Here is a 23,049-nt window from a genome sequence, read left to right as displayed (position 1 = left end):
AGTCACAAAATGTGTTAGCTTGTCGAGCCTGGAGAATTCTTCTTCTTTTTTAAAATTACAGGTGATATTTTATCTCTGGCAGAGGGAGGAAGACCACCTCACAGGCAAGAGAAAATCAGTAACTAAGAAGAACATGCATAAGTTTCAAAAATTAGTCACTGGTTACCATGGTGATGCAAATATTACCTAACAACTCACTGGGCTATAAGTAACCAAGATGATACTAAATACATTACTTCAAGATGGAAAATGGGCTCTATTTATAGGAGCACTTGTAAGGAACTAGACGGACCTAACACAGACTAGAGGCAGCCCTGGTTTGCCCCTGTGTCCCAGGATCCGAGGTCCCTCTCCTGCCCTAGGCATGTCAAGTTGAGCTCTGTGTCACATGCACACACAGCTGTGCCCAGGAACAGCTGCAGGAGGAAGAGTGATGACATTTTATTTACAAACAAAGGGCAATGAGGGGAGGATGAGTCTTCTCACTCCCTAAATGCTTCATAGAAGAAGAATCTCTGCTAGCGCCCACTGAAGATGACCAGACTGGGTGACAGACTTTGACAGACTTAGGTGGCTGTCCCTTTCAAACTCAACATTAACAGTTTCCTCAGGCAATGCAACATTTTCTAAAAAAGAAATGACTGGGGGGTGCCTGGGTGGCTCAGTGGGGTAAAGCCTCTTCCTTTAGCTCAGGTCATGATCCTGGGGTCCTGGGATCGAGTCCAGCATTGGGCTCTCTGCTCAGCGCAGAGCCTGCTTCCTCCTCTCTCTGCCTGCTTCTCTGCCTACTTGTGATCTCTGTCTGTCAAATAAATAAATAAAATCTTAAGGAAAAAAAAAAAAAGAAATGACTGGGATGCCTAATAAAATAACAATTTTCCCACAGTTCTAAGGAATTCTAATTTTCTGAGTATACATTAATTTTAATTAGAACAGAAGCATAAATATTATTTGACTTTTTATGTTATTCTAAGAATTTGCTGCACACAAACACACTCCTAAGTCAAACTTAGTACATAACTTGTGTTGACGATGCCCTCTGTCTGGTACACAGGGTACTGGTACCGAAAAGCAACCCGAAATCTGTATTCCTCCCAGTGGCCCCGGGGTTTCCACATTAGAATTCCAGGGAGGCTCTAAAAATGCAAAATCCTGGGCCATATTCAAGGTTGATTTAGTCTGAGTCTGTGGGGGTGGGGATCTGAAAACGTACATTTCTGACAGGTTCTCCCTTCAAGCTTATCGTAGTAATCTCCAGTAAATTAAGGTCTCCTGACAATGAGGACAGAAGATAGGACAAGCCCAGGGGACACAGCCGATGCAGAAGAATCAAAGGCAGGGGTATTTGTGATGCCGTGACTTTGGGTTGTGGCTGGACCACAACCCAGGGGGATAACCCCAGCACAACATACATGTATTGTGTGTGTGTATACAACACAAGGATTTGCAAACAACACAGATGTTGTGGTGTGATCTATCCTATTAAATATATTCTCATTTTTAATGCAATTACAGCCAACAAAATTGATATCACCACCCACTAATTAGTGATATTTGAAAAACCTTATTCTAACTTCTATTGCCCTATACCTGCATCTCTTAATAATTTTTACACTTTCTCATATTGTGCTCCAAATAGCAGAAACCCATCCAAGCTTTCCCAGTAATACCGCCAAAAAGTTTCAATATTCGAATTATCTCTAAAAGTCGAACCAAGTTGAAATGAGGTAGAATTCTGTTTAAAGATAGCCACAGCAATACATTCAGCAGCAAACGCTTAACTTATTTATTTATATCCTCTTTATGTCACAGAGCATAGCGCGCAGAGCACATAAATGCAGGATAGAATAAATGGAAAACATTGAGAAAATGAAGCTGAGGGAATATAAAGACAGGAAACTAACTGTTTGTGGAATGAATCAAAGGAACAAGCAAAATTAAACATAACACAGGCTGGGAAATCTAGTCTACTTGTTTACTCTGAGCTTTCTGTCAATTAGTATGAAGAGGAAAACCTGATCAGTTATGAAAATTCCGGGATCCATCTGGGAAGAACAAAGCAATTTCTAAGAAGGATTTCCAGGCCTCTGGCTATACTCCATCTGGGCTGGACTGAAGGTCACCCCTCAGACCCTCACACACACACACACACACACACACACACACACACGCCATGACTCCTCTGGGGAGAGCAAGTCCTATTCCAGAGGAATAGGAACCTTGCCATTGCCTCCTCCTTGCACCACCACTTACTTCACAGATAAATTCACAGTCACTCTAGGGACTGCTCATTGGGAGGAACAAAGCCTGGGGCCCGAGGTTACCCAATGTCCCCTCCTCCAGGAACACTTTGTGCTCACTTCTGTCCCAGCACTGGCGACCTTGTTGTAAAGAAAACTGTTCACAGGGTTGACCCTTCCCTCCCCACCACACCCCACAAGGCTATAAAGTTCCACGGAGGACAGGACCGGCTCTGTGTATTTCGGTGAATTCTCCATAACAATGAGCTAAATGCTAAGCTCTTCTAGAAATTCCCAAAAGGCAAAGTGACAGAAGCACCAAGTCTGGACTTCCTTTTTGATTCTATCATTTACTACTCCTGGGATATTGGCCAAGCCATCAGACCTCTATGATTCAGCTTCTAATCTATTAACAAAAGCCAGTATTGTGTATAACACAGGTGAGTCTTGAGGAAGAAACCCACAAACAATGGGACTGGCCCAATTCCTGGCACACAATAGGTGCTGAATAAATACTAGCTTTCTCTTCTCCTGTCGAGGACCTCCCTAAGACCTAGTTTTTATTGCTGCCGGAACCATTGTAGTCTTCACCCACTCCCTCCCTCTCCTCCAAGCTTCTTAAAGAATAAAGAAAAAAAAAAAATCACCCAAGAAGAAACCAAGTTCCCAGGAGCCATAGAATACTCCATCCATGTCTACACAACGCCACCTTTGAAATGGTTTCTTGTCACTGTTTCAACTACTTTAAATAGGACTTAGAGATGGTTCTTCAGGAAGAAGAAAAAAAAAAGAGTCCGAGAAAGGAGTCATTACACCATCAAATAAATGATCTCTCCAGGCAGTAAGAAAGAAAAATTTTTTAAAAATAATAATTTAAAAAAAAAAAAGAAAAGAGAAATAATTAGTGAATTCACTGTCCGATGGCAAGGGCAGTGGCTAATGGAACGTTGCCTTATTGATACTAAAGCAGCATTGTTTGCTCTGTACACTCTATTTTCATGGACCGTAGAGATTTAAAATTTAGAGCACGATGTCTCATCTAGTCCTGAACAGAGGAAATATCAGTCATGCTTTCATTTTTTTATTTCATTTTTTCATTTTTTTTGTCCCCGATCAAACAATGTGGTTGACCTACCTTTTCGGTGATGTAGAAGTTTGAACTATCGGCATGCTGCAGTGCAAAGTACTCATGGTTGGCAAGGGACCACCTTAAAAACAGAAGCACAAACTGATGAGAAAAACAAATGATGGTCATTTTCATTTCTATAGCATGACACGGTTAGAAGAATGAAGCATCCTGCACTTGAAATTGGCCCACACCCAACACACCCCACAATGCGAGCCTAAAACACGAGGACACCAGCCTGACCAACCATTTCCTGTGTGGATGATCTTGGTCTTCTTGGTCGTGTTCCCTGCCTAGCGTCTGGAATATTTCATCTTTAAGGCTTTGAGCAGGGGCATTTAAACACAAAGTTATATTCCTCTCCATTTTGGAGGGGTGGAGCAGAAAGAGGGAAAACAACAGAAATGAATACCATTAAATTTTTGTTAACTGTTTCATTCCCACTGCCTCTGTGTTCCACAATTCCCCAGTCAGTATGCTTGCTGCAGATGGAAACATTCCGATTAAGTACCCTGGGGTCTTAAATAAACTCCAAGTAAGACTCGCTTGGTAATTCTGCTCTGAAAGCAGAAAAACCTCGAGAAATGTCCCTACATGCTTTTCCTTTGGACTGGTAGGGCAGCCAAAGACAAGGAGGAAAGCCCTAACACTGGGAAGTTCCTGCGGCCGCCAAACCACACACAAGCTTGTCTTTTAAAATTCTTTTATCTTCTATGGGAACCTAAATGGTCCTCTCGATTTCTATCAGATGAGGTGTGTATTTAACCTCAGGAACTTCAGACTGCTCCCTGCTGGGTAGGATGAATGAACCACAACTTTTCAAAATAAATAAAAGAGATCCCAGTGTGCATAGCCCAACCATTTCACACTTTCTGCTCTTTGAGGAACAGAAGTAATTTTTTGGTAAAAGAGGGCATGTAGGGGCATCTGGGTGGCTCAGTGGGTTAAGCCTCTGCCTTAGGCTCAGGTCATGATCTCAGGGTCCTGGGATCAAGCCCTGCATTGGGCTCTCTGCTCAGCAGGGAGCCTGCTTCCTCCTCTCTCTCTCTACTGCCTTTCTGCCTACTTGTGATCTCTCTCTCTGTCAAATAAATAAATAAAATCTTAAAAAAAAAAAAAAAAGAGGACATGTATATCTTACATAGCAATCCGTAATGTCTTTGGGCAGGTCAGGGAGTGGCTTAGGAATAATATTTTATAATAGTTCGGGAATCTTTTATTAGCTTCTCAATTTGTGGACTGAAGCAACTCCGATGAATCCTAAGTCATACTTACCCATCACAGACTTCCTTTATTATTGCAGACAGCGGTTTTTTCTGCAAAATAGCAAAAAAGGGAAATGCTGTTAGTTTCATTTCACCATTTTAAATAAAAAGAAGAAGAAAAAGAAGCCTAATAAAAAGATATCTAAGTAAGGAGAATTTACATTTGCTATTCTTGGCTGTTGTCAATAAGTCAGTTATTTTTCTCAAAGTATAACCTACTGCCATCACCACCAAATATATTACTGATTTACTGCCCTCGTAGTCCTCTTTTCGATTCTTAAGAAATTAGTTGAACAAAATATGCATCATATTCAACTTAGCTGCTTTAAAATCAAGATGAAAACACAGGAGCCAGGGAAGCCCCAAGGTCAAATGATAATGGCAATTTCTTGGGATTAGTACCTGAAGCAGGCAACAAACAGTTCGGCTTTATGCAAACGCGCTCTGATTCATGGCAGTTTTACGAGAACGTGTGGCAAATGGAATATGAGGCATTGCAAAACTGTTCCTGTAAAGTGCACAGAATTCTTCTCCTAACCATGGCCCGGACCCACGCCAAACCGTGCAGCAGCTTGAGCTGGACACACTTGAGTAATGAGATGGTGACACCATGTGCTGCGTATCAACTGGCCGGCTGACCACAGCTGTGCTCTAGGCCCGAGAGCCACAGCTGTGCTCCGCCTGCCTCCAGAGGGAAGGAATGCGGCAGACACACACACACACACACACACACACAGCTCACCCAGGGAATGTTGAAACTTCTCTACTTTGGATGCAAACAGACCCAGTCTGTCCCCTGGGGTGGGTGGCAGTGTGTCAACCGAAAGAACAAATCACAGACCAGAAACAAAGGGGTTAGAAAAATCAAAGAAATACAACACATGGTCTTGGATTTTCCGATACAAACATACAAAAAGCTGTCTACATATAAACATGTTCTGCTTCTGTCCCTCTTGAAGGATAATGTGCTATGGGAAAAGGAATTCTCAATCAAGCAGAACGGCTTCAAATCCTAGCCCTGTTCAATTGTCTGCCATGTAACCTACAATTTCCATAATTTGCTGAACCTCAACCAATTTATCTGTAAAATGGGCATAGGACCTATTCACTACTCTGGGCTGCTGTAAGAATTAAATTACATGGGAATTAATACAAAGAGCAAAAAATTCAAAAAAAAAAAGAAAAAAAAGACAGGTTCTGGCTTCTTACCCCCTCATATCACAGGATAAGTTCCATCTTCTCCTTACATCCTTGCCCTTGGACACAATGCTACTCTATCTGTCCTGCTGGTGAATTATGAACACTATTCACGGAGTCCACCCTCATGGGATGAAAAGAATGTTTGACTAAACTAAAAACCCGGTGGGGAGAAGGGGCACCTAGAATCACTGAGGGGGAAAGGTGCTGGGAGGATCCTGAGATCCTGAGCTGGTCTCCTTTAAAATAAGATGAGAAACAGAGATTGGGGTCTACAAATGAACTTACATGTTGTATAAGCCAAGGGCTTCTTGAGAACGTGTCCACTGTTGATGGCTTTAGCAGTGCGCTGAGGGGCCAGTTCTCACAACCCAATGACAGAGGAAATTTAGGAACAAAATTCTGTCCAGAAGACTAGGACTTAGTGCCTCCCAACTGCCAGAGCCTTCTCCAGGCTAATTGTGTTTCGCGATGACCGGCCAGTCCCAGCCCCCTCCTCTTACTTTTTGCCTCACAACTGAAATCTCGTATCACAGGGCGGGATGTCAGCCTTAAGTTACATTGCGGTGACAGATCAGACCAAGAGAGCGCTGTTGCTGAAGCAGGAGAAGGCGCCTAAACAACGGCTCCCAGAATTAGGCTTCCCCGCTCAGGTGTCAAGAGAGGAATTTCTTAGATTTTTTGTTCAGGTCTGATTCACATATTTGGAACCAAATCTGAGAAGACAGCAGTCTACGGGCTACTATTATATTTAGAATAGTCTTCACTTGGCTGTATGAAAAGAGTACAGACCACAGGGGATCTCAGAGATTTAACAAAGATTCCAGAAAAGCTCTAAACCACCAATGAAAGAAGGAATCACAGTTAATTGAACATAACGTACCCATCACGCACGTTCACCACTTAAAATGCACGTTATATGAGGGTGGGGGCAGTCTGCACGCCCCACTTCCCATACCCGCCTCCTCCATTTTTCTCGCGGTTCCAAGGAAGCCTGAGTCCTCACCACCCAAAGCTAGTTCCCAAGGGCCTTTCAGTCCTCAGCTCCCTCAGTGCGGCCACCTTACCGCACACTATGACTATTACCTTCTTTTAAAACCCTCTTTCCAGGGTGCCTATGGGATCTTCTTTAGTTTTGTATGGTTTTAACCAGTAAAACTTCAATAAAATCCAAGAGAGCCTTCATTGTTTCTCTTTTGCCTCTGGGTAACTCCAGATTTCTGGGTTTGTCTCTTCCGCTTTTACCTATTCAGTCAGTTCCTCATTCACTTCAAGGCCGGAGCGTATGTATAGTTCTGGCCCCAAACACTCTCTGGCAGATTTCTACCGGCTTGCTGGATAAAGCACTGAGCTCTCCTGCAGCCATCTTACTGCTCACAAACAAAAACCATCGCTCTCACCCATCAGTCTGCCCCAACACCAGCCTGGCCTCAAAGGTCCCCCACCCCCACTGACGTCTTGCCCTCAGGGCAGCACCCCTGCTCAGGAGCAGAGAGCCTCCTTACAACCCCCATTCCTTCACTGGACAGGAGGGCCTGGTTCCAAGGCTCTGTAGCATTTTCACATCATGACTTCTCACCTCCTAACTACTCTTCTAAAACACCCACACTCCTCATCCCAGCTCCTGCTATCAGACCAACCTTCCCCCAGTCCCATCAGCTCCAGCTCTGCCTCCCAAGGCCCAGCGCCATTCTGGAGTACCAGCCCTTCTTTACTAACCACTCACCACAGATTTTGAGTCCAATGTTTCGCCAGTGCACCAAGCTCATTCCCATCTTTCATGACTTCCGACACTTGACTTGCCTGCTTTGGGCAGTTTTTTCACTTACGTGTCTAGAGAATTCATCTTTGCCTGCCCCTTTTCTTTACCCTGTTTTGTGACACACACCTTTACACTGAGTCTCATCATTAATTCTTCCACAACTTCTCTCCCCTTTATTCTTTCCAGACCTTACTCCCACCTTTGTTAAGACTTCTCTGGACGCTATCACCAGAGCCTTGCAAATAAGTCTCTACATCCCCAGTTTTTTTTGTTGTTTGTTTTTTGTTTTTTGTTTTTCTGTCCAACCCCTACAAGGACCATCATCAGACAAAATTGGACTTTTCCTACAAACTTTGCTCAGGTCACTCTTCTCGGTCCAATTTCCTCTACAGATCCCCAGTGACCATCACCTATATGGTATAAATCCCTTAATTAACTTGTCATCTGAGGCCTCCCACGATCTGGGCTCAAGAAGTCAAACTTTCTACCAATGTTGTCCATGTTGCCCATGCTTCCAGATTCAGATTCACCAAAATTATCCCACTTCCATACTTTCTTTTACCTTACCCCATTTGTTGAAATACTCCTCTTTCTGTTTCAGCTCTAACAGAGAATCCTTAGGATCATTTATCTCCATGTCAAAGCCACCTCCTCCAAGCAGACATCCCAACCCCACAGAGATCACTCCTAAAAACTTTATATCTGTCTTATCTTCTTGTCCCTTGAGAACAAGACATCTTAATTCATCTATGTTAATCTCCAGCCTTCAGTACTAGTTACCACGTATACAGGTGCTAAGAGAATCTAAAAGGAGACTCGGTATATTTCTAGTCAATGGAAAATCTACAGATACCCTTTTTGTTAAAACAAAAACCACAACAACAAAAAAAAGTGTTGCTTATAAAGCAAATTATTCTAAAGAATAGCCTGGATTAACTAGCACACAGCCCCCTTTCTACCATGTAAACTACCCTGGGTGGCTCTAAGCAGCTGTGAGCTGTAAGTGCTTGACACAGGAAGGCTGTCACTACTCCCCGAACAGATAACTCTAGAAGGAGTTACGTGATTCGTGGCTGGAAAGAGCACTGAGCAAGCTGGCTGATGATGAGTGAAACTCAACAGGTGATAAAACAGATACCAAATGACTGTCACCATCCCTTTAGCAAAGTCATGAAGGTGAGCAGCATGACCATAAACAGGACTTAACGAGACACCCCGATACACGCTAGCCTGGTGTCACAGCTTTTCTCACTTCTTGTATACAGCCTTCAGTCTGACACGAGCTCTTTGCCTGACTTAAACTTCAGGCCAAACGCTGGCTCTGTCCATGTTTTAGTTAACGTCTGCTCAGGCGACAAAAGATGCTTCTGCCTATATGCCCAGATGCCTAAGACTAGAGAGTAGGGTGACATCTTGATAGCTTTCAGTAGACCCGAGAAACAATTTGTCTTTCACCTCATGGAGAGAAAAGGCTCCGGAGAAAAGAAAATGTGATCTAAAAGGCTGAAAATTGGTTCTTTTCTCTGTGATTTCAAAGAGCCTAAAGGAACTAGAAATCACATTCTACACTCTGGATATGCCTGGATTTAGAATACTGAGACAAAATTATTTTAACTACCTGAGGATGTTTTCATAACTTAGGAAAATCAAAACTGGGGCACCTGGCTGGATCCATCGGTAAAACCAGGGTCTGAGGGTCTTAAGGTCGTGAGTTTGAGTCCCATGTTAGGTATGGAGCCCACTTAAATTAAAAAAAAAAAAAAAAAAAGGAACTAAATGTATTAAGCTTTTGTTTTGAAGGTCAAAACTATCTTCTTGGGCTCAGCAGTGAGCTGAGATGGGAAGGGCAGGAATGTATTTAAAGATAACCTGGAGGGTCAGACAATTATCAGAATTCAGCATGGCCGGGATCACCGAAGGCCTCAGACCACCACTCTCTTTTCCTCCTTCCCCTAAGCAATGGTGAGGTCATCTTGCAGCCAACAAAAGTAATCTCTCCACTTTGTATTATTCTGGGAAAATCTTAATGTTGGCAGAAACATTTTTATTTGTCAAACAAAGTATGCATTTCCATATGAATCTGATTGGCAAAGTACGATGTGCCAACAGTTATAGTCAAGGGGTAGCTTTTTTTGTTTCTTAGGATTTATTCCTCCTGGGGCGCGTGGGTGGCTCAGTGGGTTAAAGCCTCTGCCTTCAGCTCAGGTCATGGTCCCAAGGTCCTGGGATCGAGACCCACATCAGGTTCTCTACTCCACGGGGAGCCTGCTTCCTCCTCTCTCTCTGCCTGCCTCTCTGCCTACTTGTGATCTCTCTCTCTCTCTCTAAAAAAAGAAAAAGAAAAGATTTATTCCTCTGTTTTAATTTTAACTCTTATTCTCCAAAAGAATTCCTTTATTGAACGTCATTTGCCCAAAACTGTAAGTCCAGAAAGCAAATTTCCTATACAAAAAAGATTTTTTTTTTATCTACTTTTCATAAAATCAGCTAGGTTTTTGAGGATAGCCAAATTCCCTAGCAATTCATTTTTAATCTTCATCTCTGGCAACACTCTCTTTTCTCTGGTCCTTAAAGTGGGTGTTGGTCTTTTGCGTTCCTTTTTATTATCTCTCCCTTGCCTTTAATGAAATGCCAGTAAATAAATTCCTGAATCCATGCCTCTCACTCTGACCCCGCTTCTACAACCCCGCGGATGGATCCACGTGGATCCCGTCATCCCTTCAGGCTTAACACTTCATCTTCTTCCTTCCTAAACCAGATCCTCCTCTTGGCTCCCTTTTATCTCAAAAAAAAAAAAAAAAAAAAAAAGATTCTCCCACCCAAGCCACATGGCTCCTCGATGGCTCATTAAGGAATCCCTGCTTGTTTATTTCGGAGGGGGCAGAGTCCAGCCTGCCTCGAATCTCGTTCCCTGGAGACCCTGTGGCTCTGCTACTTCCATGTCCCCTGACGGGGACAGCTCCTATTTACCACCTGTCGCTGTCCTTTGGCCGAGGCCCCTGGCCTGGAGGCTTACATGGCCCCAGTGGTCCCCTCGGGGCTCTCAATCCATGGTGCCCACGCTGCTGCCTTGATGGTGGCCCGGGGAGGCTGGTCGCACCCAGCCCACGTGACCCCATGCCTCTGAGCACCTCTAGACTGCGGGCCGCGGCTCTGGCCTCTGACATTTGCTTCTCAGGAACACCTTGTCCTAAAATGGACAACCCTGCAAACGAAGCCTGGCTTCACTGAAGCCGCACGCATTTCACATGTTTTTGATGACCCAAGGTCGGGGGGGTCGGGGGGAGGGGTGGGCGGGAATCCTTCTGGGATGACATTAAGTTAACAGACCCCAGAAAAGCATTTAGAATGCTGAATTTTTATCCTTTCCCCGCTTTCGGAGATCTTGCCTCAACTCGGGAGTTCTCAAACAACTTGAGAAAGTGACTTCCTGGGCTTGAGCCCCCCGACTTCTGCAGCTCCGGGTTTTGTAACCGGAGGCTTATGACTTCCCTCCGTGTTTCCGTCTTCTTTCCTCAAAATAAAAACTGTCCCTCGCACCCAGGCACCGTGAGCCTGACTTGAGACAGCCCCGGTGGGAGCTCCGTGACAGCACCCGGGACAGAGGACAGCTCTGCACCGTGTACGATGAACAGGCTCTTTGAATTCTCTTATCCCCTTCGGACACTTTGCAGGTACTTTTTTGGGTTTTGTTTTGTTTTTTTTAAAGCTGTTTACATAAGGACATGGACAGATACCCAATTCCTCTTCTTCCCTTGAGAGACTCCAGCCCCGTTGTTGCCTTTGGCTCTCCTCTCCTCCTGTTCTTCCCTCTTCGGCTCATTTTCATTTCGTCGGCCCACTCGATTCTGCTTGCTCTGGAGGCTGAGACGGCCTCCAAGACATCTCGGTCACCTCCCAGGTGAGTGGGTGCCAGACGCCCCAGTGGCATGCAATTAACGCATACCGTTAGATTAAGAACTCATCTTTTTGTTTTCAGACGTTTAGCTCCTTTCCCTTTTTACTGGTCCCTTTCCGACTGCCGCTGATGCTCAGGCAGGAGCTAAAGATGGAACATCGCAAGAGGGAAGCAGAAGCAATCCCCGACCCCCGCCACGCATCAGCCCTTCCATATGGCCGTCGCCTTGCAGTCCTTTAATTGCAAAACTGTTTTCCCCAAAGACTTTAAAGTTTTTTGGTCCTAGACTCTTAAAACGCCTTTCTCCAATACTTTAAAGAATGTGACAGATGCTTTATTCTGACACTTTGAGGCGATACAGCACAGCACTTGGGATTCTACTTTGCTTTATAAACGGAAATTCATTGAACATATTCTGCACGGCAGTGATGAGTAATGTTGGCCCAGAAAGAAAAGAAACCCAGCTCTCAAACGTCAGGACATCTCTGAGAAGGGAAACGCATGTTAACTACGACTTAGCCTACAATAGGATTTAAAGAAACTTTAATATACGATAACCAGCCTCGTTCCAGAGGTGCTTCCTGACATTGTGTCAATGACACCAGTCATCTTAGAACAGCTCTATCTTCCCCCTCGCGAGCCCTATAACTACTCTCCATGCTTCGGAGCCGTACACCTTTAGTGTGGAGGAATCTGATGCTCTCTGAGAGGTGTGTGTGCTTCTCTATTTACCTGATAGCAGCCTAAATAATCTGAAGAAGAGTAACACACACACACACACACACACACACACACTTTTCTGGGGCAAATTTAGCTGTTTCTTGGAAAGTAAGTATTTTGACAACAGTTCCAATGTGAGTCACTGACACAAGATTGCAGGTATTGTCAGAAGTGACAGAGGGGCTCACAACGACAGCTCCAATGTAGTAAAACCCTGTGTATCATGTTAATTTTAAAGACTGAAAGATGACAGGCTATGCCACCTTTTTCTTGACAAATGAGGATTCGTTTCAAAAATGGTTTCCTTATAATGACTTGTACCAAGCTTCATGAAACTAATTAAATATTATATTTTGGCCATATAAAATATAATCTTTGTGTCATAAAAATCACTGGACTGTGTCGATGAGCAAAGAAATAAATAATTAGCACTCTTGTGTATTAGTGGGTTAAAGACAAGTGATGAAACCTTTCTCTTTTAGGTACTCTAATACACTTCCCAGCAGACACTGTATTTTTCTTCAATTGTAAGGGAAACTGCAATTTTCAAAAGTGACAAAAACATAAAAATGAACAATGTAAAAATGAAGCACCACTCATATCCATTATCTACTGTGATTCTCCTTCCTAGTCCTTGACTAGTTTATATCGTCCTAATATCCATGTTGCTAGAGATACAAGAAACATATTTTCCCCCAAATTTCAATATCTCAAACAGCAACAACAATCAATTTTTCCATTCCCATACACCCCCCAACCTTATTTAATATCAGTCCTCTCCAAGAATTATGCCCAGACGACTCTCCACTGGCTGGCACACCACTTTACTCTACCACACACTTGCAACCGAGTGTCCTCCTCTATGTGAAAAGGAGGGATTCACTCTGCAAACCAAGTCAGGTCTGATGGTCTGCCTACCCTCACTCATGGGAGACAGGGTACTTACTCTGTCAAGTTCATATGTGAAACGTGATTAGTATTTATATTCATGGTTTAAAATCTAAAAGGCAGGGCCACCTGGGTGGCTCAGTCAATTCAGTGTCTGCCTTTTGCTCAGGCCATGATCCCCGGGGTCCTAGGATCTAGGCCCACATCAGGCTCCGCAGGGAGCCTGCTTCTCCCCTGCTGCTTGTGCTCATTTGCATGCTCTTTTTTCCTTTCAAATAAACAAATAAAATCTTTAATAAATAAATAAAACTTAAAAGGCAGACAGGCTCAGTATGATAAACGGAAATGCCTGTCAACCCCTGTGGATAGGGTATTATCAGACCAGGTACGCAGACACCAGAAAGCCAGATAAAGCTCTGAAGGCAAAGTAGGGTTCAGGTTCAATTTAAACACGGGATTAGGAAGGCTTACCAACGGCAAAGCAACCGAGACTGGACATAGGACAGCAGTCAAAAGCACACTGGCAGGAACTGGTGGTAAAGGGAGTTTTAAGAAGTGAGTTTAGTTTTTGTAGTTTTTCCCACTTTCCCTTCTTGACTCTGCTTGCCGTGTGCTGGGCTTCCTTCTTGGTGAGTGGATGCACGAAGTCCAATTCATCCTTCTTTCTTGAATGGAAATGGATGTGCTAAGACATCTGCCAGCAAGCAGTAGAAGGACATGGGCTTCCAGTTGTCAAATATATGTCCCAGGAACAGGACAATGACAATCGAAGGCTGAACCACAGCCTTGAAGAATAATAAAACAGGCTCTTCTGCAACTGTCTGTAATATGCAAACCAGGGTTACAAGCTCACACGCTTTTTCTAAAACTCCCCTACCTTTGCCATATCACCAACCCAGACTTCTCTTACCTATCATCACTTGGCCAGCCTTACTGACCCTGATGATAGTAGTAGCAACTGGTTGCTGGGGGGAGGGGGGAGGGAGAGGGGAGAGGGGAGAGGGTGGTTGTGTGATGGACACTGGGGAGGGTATGGGCTATGGTGAGTGCTGTGAAGTGTGTAAACCTGGTGATTCACAGACCTGTAGCCCTGGACCTAATAATACATTATATGTTAATAAAATTTTTTTTTAATTTTTAAAAACTTAAAAATTTTTTAAAAAATAGTAGTAGCGACTTACTGAGTGACTCCCATATTTCCCTACAAGATGGTATTACTGAGTCCATTTTATTAAAGAGAAAACTGTATGAGGATCTTGAGATATTAAGTAGCTGCTCAAAACTTCAAAGCATATGAAGCAAAGTCAGAACTTGAATCAGACCTATATAATTCCAGAAGCCTTGCTCTTTAACTCTGGCTCACATCTGGAGTCCCAGCAACTGTGAACAAGCCCAAGTGCCCAGAGCTAACCCCCAAAGGGAACAGTGCTGGAATTATGGACTGCTTGGCACATAGTGAATTCACAATAGATATGAGTTAAGGCACAACGTGCTAGCACTACCATGAGAACAGTAGATGACCCTTCATCATGCATTACTCACGTATGCCATGATGAAATCCTAAGTGAACACTGAACTTTTCTCTTAGTTATTTATTTATTTATTTATTTATTTATTTATTTATTTATTTGAAAGAGCAGGGTGGAGGGACAGAGGGAGAGGGAGAAGATTCCCTGCTGAGCAGGGAGCCCAATGCAGGGCTTGATCCCAAGGACCCTAAGATCATGACCGAGTCAAAGGCAGACGCTTAACTGTCTGAGCCACCCAGGCACCCCAATACTGAGCCTATTTTTTTAAGGTGTATTTATTTGTTTGAGAGAGAGAGAGAGAGCATGAGTGCATGCGTGCCTGACTGGGGAAAGGGGCAGAGGGATAGAATCTCAAGCAGATTCTCCACTGAGTACAGAGCCCGATGAAGGGCTCAATCTCATAACCCAGGAGATCACAACCTGAGCTGAAACCAAGAGTCGGACACACAACCCACTGAGCCCCAACACTAAGACTTTTGATATCCAGTAGAATTCTCTGTGCTCAGGTCCCCTTCTTATCACAGACTCAAATCCACATCCCCAGTGTTCACTTCACTGTAGTCCCCTTCTGCCTCAGGCCATTTTCACTTGAGTGTGTATCCTTCCATAACCTCAAACTCAAACCTTTCCCCCACAACTCTCTTTCTCAATTTCCAACTTTTACTCATCTTCTAGTTAGCCAGAAAGCAAGTTTTCAGTCAACATTACAGCTTCTCTGCCCTTCCTATTATTTGTCAGCCCTACCCAGTCAATCTCATGGGTAACTCTCTAAACTTTCTTCTTTATTCTGCCCAAGGGTACAGAGAAGCAATTAAAAGTAGATGCTCAGGGCACTTCTGGTTGAAGGTATAGTAAGGCAAAGGCATGGCTTAATGGATGTTTGTGTGGCCTATGAAAGAGCTGACAATGTCATCATATGCACGAATGGGAGAGAGGGAACCAAGAAGCAAGCCAGAGGCAAAAGATGCCTAAACAGTTTGGACCTAGCATGAGTTTTTAAGCACGAAAGTGACATAATCAAACGTGCCTTCTCTAATGATAGGTGACTGCCCTGGTGGCCAACAGAACAGATCAGTGTACAAATTGGCCTGTACTGAAACCCAAAGAAAATATGAAAAGACTTACAACCATACAGATACCTGCCTTATTCTCCTGAATCTATTTGTCAAGTTCTGGACTGTACATCCATTTAAATATCCCTCCGCTAGTGCTTTCTATCATGATAGCTGTCACCACCCTTTGCCCAGCTATTCCCGTAAGAAATCTTGAAATCATCAGCATATCCCCACTCCCTTAACTCCCCATCACATAGAATCAATCATCAGTTTCCTGTTAATTTAATCTTCTTACACATCTTGATGAGACGTGTCTCACTTCTGTCTCCCATCTCTACCATAAGCTATGGCCTATCACTTCTTGCCTGGACTATTGCAAGGACTGCCTAATTAATGTCTCTTAGTTCATTTTCTCTCTCACAAAACATAAAGAGAAAGACAGCAAACATATTTCTCCCCTCGGCTGAGATTTCAGTGTAACTGGACAAAAATGAACTCTAGCATTCTGCTTTTCCTTCTGAAAATGAATTGCAGATTGTAGGCTGCCTTCTAGGTAGATTTCAGCAGAGAAATCTTCTAAAAGTTCAAATCATACTGTGTCAATCCCCTGCTGATAAACCTTTCCTTCCCCTGTGGCTCCTGGACAAAGTATTAAGGCCATTTAGCTTCTGTGTGGATCCCCTGCTGATAAACCTTTCCTTCCCCCTGTGGCTCTTGGACAAAGTATTAAGTCCATTTAGCTACTCATAGCAGAGCCTCTACTCATCCAACCAGCCAAAACCAGAGCCCCTGTTCTCTCCCACTGTGGAATTTCACTTCAGTTCCAGAGAGGTAGGATATTAGCCAAGGTCTGCTCAAGTATTGCCTCTCCACCATTCAGTCCATTCTTTATTAATAGGACTGCCCATTAAACATAGGCCGAAATCCCTTAATGTTCCCTTTTAACACAACTTGGTGTTCATATTTTTCATTCTTTCATCTTTTGGGTTATGTCCTGGCCGAAGTGCTCATTTTCATCTTCCAAGTTATCAATTCTCTCTCCAGCCAAATCTACTCTAGGGCTACTTTGTCAATGCATTTATTGTTTTTAGTGATCTTTGATAGTTTTTTTTTTTTATTTCACTTACCCTATGTGTATTTTCCATTTCTAAGATTTCTAGTTAGTTCTTTCCCACATCCATATAGTCCTCAATGTACATCTGCCTACTTTGTACTCATAATCTCCCGCTTGTGTAGACATTGCCTTCTCTCTTTTTGAGTTCTGCCTTTGGGGCATAGCTGCCACACTAATGAGTAAATCCTCCCTTGTTGGTCTCTCTCTTCCTCCACATGGCCCAGAGAGAAGAGGGCTGGCCAGAGCCACAGCCAAAGACTCAAGGAAGAGGGACTAGAGACGGCAAGTTCTCAGAGGTAACTGATTGGACAGCAAAGCTAAGGGATAGAGTAGGGCCCAGGAGGACACACAGTTTCAGCTTTAGCAAACTGAATGTATATTCACATCTATCACTAGGAAGAGGAAAACATGAAGTTTCTGAAGCAAAACTACACAGGTTTTGGAGGAGAAGGAACAATAAGGACAGTTCAGAATATACTGAGTTTGTGGAGCAAGGGACATACAGATGGGCAAGGCAAATGGGCTGAGAGCCAGTTGTTTATATGGGTCAGGAGGTCAAGAAGGAAGTGAGTTGGAAATGATCAGCATCTTCCTATGAACCCAAACAGATCAACACAAACTTGTCCCAGACTAATGACCCATCCACAAAAACTCTGGTTTGGGGGGGTTTTTGTTTGTTTGTTTGTTTGTTTGTTTTAGAGGGGAGAGGAGCAAATGGAAAGAGAGAGAGAACCTCAACTGGGCTCCATGCCCAGCTCGGCCTATGGTGGGTCCTAGGCAGGCCTCAATCTGGTGACCCTAAGATCATTAGCTGACCCCAGTCAAGAGCCGGACACTTGGGATGCCTTGGTGGCTCAGTCAGTTGAGCAACTGCCTACAGTTCATTTGGTGATCCTGGGGTCCTGGGATCAAGCCCCACTTTGGGGGGGGGGGGGGAGGCAGGTCCCTGCTCAGCAGGGAGTCTACTTCCCCTCTATCTCCCACTCCTAGTGTACTTTCTCTCTCTCTCTCTGCCTTTCTCTCAAATAAATACATAAAATCTCTTTAAAAAAAAAAAAAGAGTCAAGGGGCGCCTGGGTGGCTCAGTGGGTTAAGCCTCTGCCTTCGGCTCAGGTCATGATCCCAGGGTCCTAGGATTGAGCCCCACATTGGGCTCTCTGCTCAGTGGGGAGCCTGCTTCCCCCACCCCCCCTGCCTGCCTCTCTGCCTACTTGTGATCTCTCTGTCAAATACATAAATAAAATCTTTAAAAAGAAAGAAAGAGTCCGACGCTTAAGCACTGGAGCCATCCAGACACTCCCACAACCATTTTGAAAATGGATACAACTTATCTCAAAGCCATTTGGTTGTGTTTTGACTATGGATGGCTTTGATGAAAGGACAAAAATAAATCTTTATAAAGTCAATTAATAAAATGTAATAATATATTTAGAATGCATAGTGGGAACAAGGAAAGGTATGTTTCCTCTCACCACAGCCACCCCATTGCAGAAAGATTTCCCTGTGGAAATCTACCTAGAAACCAAACTAAAATCTGCAATTCATTCTCAGAAAGAAAAGCGGAATGCTAGAGTTCATTCTTGCTCAATTAAACTGAGCTCTTGGTTGACAGGAGAAATACGTTTGCCGTCTTTCCTCTTCCAAAGCATGGCAAACTCTATTTTATGAGGTTAGATAGACTCTGTCACGCAGAGAGAAAGAGCTAAAACCAGAAAGGGAAGTAGCCTGGTCACTCCATTTTAAGGAAGTTTAAGAAATAACTGCTATAATGCCAAAGCCAACAGGTTCAAAAATCAGATGAGGGATGACCATTCCCATCACAATGTCATCCTACCTTAGGATGACATCACAGAAAGCACTAGCACAGCATCACCTGGGCTTTGGTGCATCTTTGTCATGTGGAATGGAAGGAACTCTTGCAGGTGCTATTTGGACTCTGAGAGCGAGGAGAGGCAAAGAATTAGTAGGACCATTCTATGGTTCAAGGTGTGAGGCACCTGCTGAAGGCTACTGTAGGAGCCAGAGGAGTCACCAGCACAGAGCATCAGAAATCTAGAAGGCCAGGGACGCTTGGGTGGCTGTCAGTTAGGCTACTGTCTTTGGCTCAGGTCATGATCCCGGAGTCTTGGGATCAAGTCCTGCATCGGGCTCCTTGCTCAGCAGAAAGCCTGCCTCTCTGCCTCTGCCTGCCGCTCTGCCTACTTGTGCATGCGCGCGCTCTCTCTCTCTCTCTCTGACAAATAAATAAATAAATAAAATCTTTAAGAAAGAAAGAGAGGATGAAAGAAAGAAATCCAGAAGATATCACAACAGTGACTTCCAAATCTGGGTCCCAGAGCACCAGCATCACCGGGGAGCTAGATAAGAACAGGAACCCCTGGGCCTCCAACTGTACCTACAAACAATCCTCTCCATATGTCCAGTATGTTTCACACACAATTCCAGTGCAGAACCAAGCTTGGGAACCACTGATTCAGTCCATTCGCAAGAGAGAAATTTGTCTGTTGCCCTGGGGACATTTGGCAATGTCTAGAGACATTTTTGGCTGCTCCAAGTGGGGTAGGGAATGCTACTGGCACCTGCTGTGTAAAGGCCAGGATACTGCTTGAAGCCTACAATGCACGGGATGGCCCTCACAACTGAGAATCATCTGATCCAAAATGTCAGTGGTGCTGAGGCTGGAAATCCTCTAGGATTTCCGTCTAGGAAAATCACAGGACTTTTAATTTTTGCCATGCAAGGTTGAAACCTCCCATTCCAGAAATTCAGTCTCATTTTCCTGATTCTACGGAATGGTAAAATTGTTTATTGTGGTAAACTACACATAACATAGAATTTCCATTTTTAACCATTTTTAAACGTACGGTTCAGTGGTATTAAGTACACTCCTCTTGTGCATTCTGTGTGCTATGCGATCTTAAAGTTCCGAATTCAAAACTTCTTATTTAGAGCTCAGCTGTCATTTTAGTGCACCAGGCTGTCCATATTTAAATGTCATGGGAATTATTGGTTTTCAGGCTACAGAACTGGCTTTAATGCACTCAAGGGGACATTTGTATTATTGTTTCCAATCTTGCGTGAAACGCATAAAGCTTGCAATCTTCTATGCACCACTCGGAAAAATTCATAATTGACTCCTAATGGTTACCATTATTAGGGAGAGTGCTGAGTGATTATCTCACTGAATCCCCACAATGCCAGGAAGGATGTACGAATATTGCCAATTCTTCCTTACAAAGCAGGAGGCCTGTCCCCAGTCACACAGCTCTTAAGCGACAGCCCAGACTTTTGAGTCCATGTGAGTCTATCCCCAGTTCATGCTTGTAAGCAGGGCCTGGCCTCAAAAAGACATCTCACAGAAGGAGGTGGGCTCCTTCTGTAGTGACCCAGGCCACTTGCCACATTTTCCCTAATTTAAAAAAAAAAAAAAAATACCATCTTTGCTTTCACAACAGAATGCGTCCCTGGAGATCCCACCCTTAGCGGACAGAACAAGCAAATTGGCAATGGTGTATGTGTCTGCTCGAATCAGGCTGCTGTTGGTGGGGCCAGCTGGGGAGGGGGCAGAAGAGACAGAGAATCTGAAAAAAGAAAAATGGCCAGGCAAGTGAAAGAAGTCAGACGAAGACAAATGCTACACACAGTGTCACTTATAGGCGGAATTTTTTAAAAATCACACTTACAGAAACAGAGAATAGAAAAGTGGTGGTCAGGGGCTGGGTGAGGGGTGTGTGTGGAGGAAATGGGGAGAGGCTGGTAAGAAAGTAGAAACGATCATCTGTAAGATGAGGAAGGCCTAATGTGTAACATGGTGAGTACCGCTGATGACATTGTGTTGTATAACTGAAATCTGCTAAGAGTAGAACTAGAACATTCTCTCTCTCTCTCTCTCTCTCTCTCACACACACAGGACAAATATGTGAAGTGATGGACGTGTTAATTAACTCGCTGGGAGAGAAGACTCCCACAGTATATTTGTACATCAGATCACTGTGATGTACACTCTAAATATCTTATAATTGTATATGTCAATATACCTTGATAAAGCTGAAATGAAATTTAAAAAAAAAAGAAGAAGAAGAAGAGTTACCAGACAGATTTACAGTTTAGTCAAAATTGCCTCATGTGGTCTTGGATTCAAATCAGGAGCTTCCCAGCTGTGTGACCTGAGACAGATTGATGAACCTGTGAAAAATTACAAACGGGGAGTCTACAGCCTGCCTTAGTGGGCTGTAGTAAGGGCGTGGAAGAGTCCGTGCAGGGCACACAGTATGTGTGCTGATCTCATGGCTCGTGTGATTGTCACTACTGCTCCTGTCACTGTTACAGGCAGAATGCGCAGAACTCCAACATCAAGCGCAACAGTGTAAATGTGCTTTCTGCAGTTAACGAGTTTTAGGAAACTCTTGGGCAAATCAAATTTATCCATATTAGATTACATCTTAAATAAACTACAGAAATAGGACAGTTGAGGGGGGAAATGCAGGTGGTCATTCTGTACATGCTTGTCTAAAAGCACATCATCTAGATTTTCTTGTAGGGAAATAAAATCCCCAACAATATACGGGTAGGGGGGGTGCTACTATAATTCTTCTGTTTAGAGGATGGAGACTAGCCATGTTTTACTCTCATCCTTACTGCTCATAGTTCAAACCTAAAGCAGACACACGCAGAAACAGAAATCCCTGTGAGGGACCATAGCTTACAAATGTACCTAAGACACAGGCTGACCAGAAGCATATAATCTACTTCAAAAGACATGCGTACATTTAAAAAAAAAAAAATGTAAGGAACATTCTGTGCAGAATACATTAACTGAATAACAGCTACAGGCAAAGGAAATGGTGTAAGCAATTAGAAGGATGGAGAAAGAACTGCATGATATCACACAAAAGAAGGTCTGAGCAGGAAGGAGGCTCTGGGCAGTGCTTCGCAAAGCCAGGACTTAAAGGAAGGAAGAGCTGAACACAAGGGCAGGAGGAATCCCAGCGGGGTGGGATTAGAAAGACTGTTAGAAAGAAACCACAGGTGATGAACCAGTACATAAGCGCACAGGAACACACTTCTGAAGGGGCAGCTTCTCTAAAGCAAGAGGGTACTTGAAAATCTCACACAGCACCTGCACATATCTTGAACCCTGGATGATATGAAGAGAAATCATGGAGCACAGATGGAGTCATGTTCAGCAATCTGACTAAGTCTCCGGACCACTCAAGAATCACCTCCGTGGGGACGCCTGGGTGGCTCAGTTGGTTAAGCAGCTGCCTTCGGCTCGGGTCATGATCCCAGCGTCCTGGGATCGAGTCCCACATCGGGCTCCTTGCTCCGCAGGGAGCCTGCTTCTCCCTCTGACTCTGCCTTCCACTCTGTCTGCCTGTGCTCACTTTCGCTCGCGCTCTCTCTCTGACAAATAAATAAAATCTTAAAAAAAAAAAAAAAAAAAGAATCACCTCCGTGATTTTTTTTTTTTCCCAATTGTGATACTCTCTTCAAACAGAATCTTTCCCCAAAACATCCAAAACCAACATAGGTCGATACAAGCTGCTGTTGCAGAAGTGAACGTGGAGGGGGTGGAAGCACACTGCATACAGCCCTCACCCCTGAAGCATCTGAGAAGGATCTTCGAGAAGGATCCAGCTGAGGTTGAAGATCATGCATCTCTCCCCGTCATCATTTTGGGGCCTGAACCTGGGGTCTGTCTGGTGCACAGATAATAGAGATGATCCAGACCCCTTGCCTGACAGAATGGTGTGTGCTAGCTTTTCCTCAGTAGAAGAAAGCTCTATCTCCTTGTACGGACAGGACAGAGGAAACACACCTGGGGCTATAAGCAACACATCTGATCCATCCGTCTTCTCCATGAAATAACTTCCAAAAGTCAGTCACACCTATGAGACCACCTTTCTGCAGGTTTATGTCTGGGCAGTTTCACCAACCACCTACTTGTGTTCCGTTGGCACGTGAGGGTTTATATAGAGAATAATGTATCCATCAAACAGAGAAGGAATGATGGCCTGCAAGCCGGGCAGGCTAGTGACAGAGCTGGTATTACTTAGCTGGAAGTTATACTTAAAGCCCAGAGAGCACACAGAATCTAGACCAAGAGGATCAGTATCAGTGTCATAGGGCTACGCATTGAGGCTGAGACAGATTTGGACAAAAGGAGAGACATAGAATCATGAAGGAAACTCCCAACACCTAATCAGACAAGGGGGGAGAATCTCAGCTTAATGAAGGGAAGGGCGTGTTTCAAGA

At 44.0% G+C, this 23,049-nt stretch overlaps 1 protein-coding gene across 49 annotated transcripts in view; it reads right to left on the bottom strand.

Annotated features, from left to right (window-relative positions):
• ELMO1 (engulfment and cell motility 1) overlaps nt 1-23,049 on the bottom strand; it is a 521,082-nt gene that overhangs the window by 395,332 nt on the left and 102,701 nt on the right. For all 49 annotated transcript variants that reach the window (XM_082693119.1, XM_082693114.1, XM_082693121.1 and 46 more), the window contains 2 exons: nt 4,642-4,682; nt 3,376-3,448 (listed from right to left, as the gene is read on the bottom strand). In XM_082693119.1, the coding sequence (XP_082549245.1) occupies nt 3,376-3,448; nt 4,642-4,682 (114 nt within the window). The remainder of the gene's footprint in view (nt 1-3,375; nt 3,449-4,641; nt 4,683-23,049) is intronic.

The sequence above is a fragment of the Mustela nivalis genome, assembly GCF_964662115.1.
Source record: "Mustela nivalis genome assembly, chromosome: 12".
NCBI classification, from domain to species: domain Eukaryota; kingdom Metazoa; phylum Chordata; class Mammalia; order Carnivora; family Mustelidae; genus Mustela; species Mustela nivalis.
The sequence above is the reverse complement of the archived record's forward strand: the minus strand, read 5'-3'. Positions and strand labels throughout refer to the sequence as shown.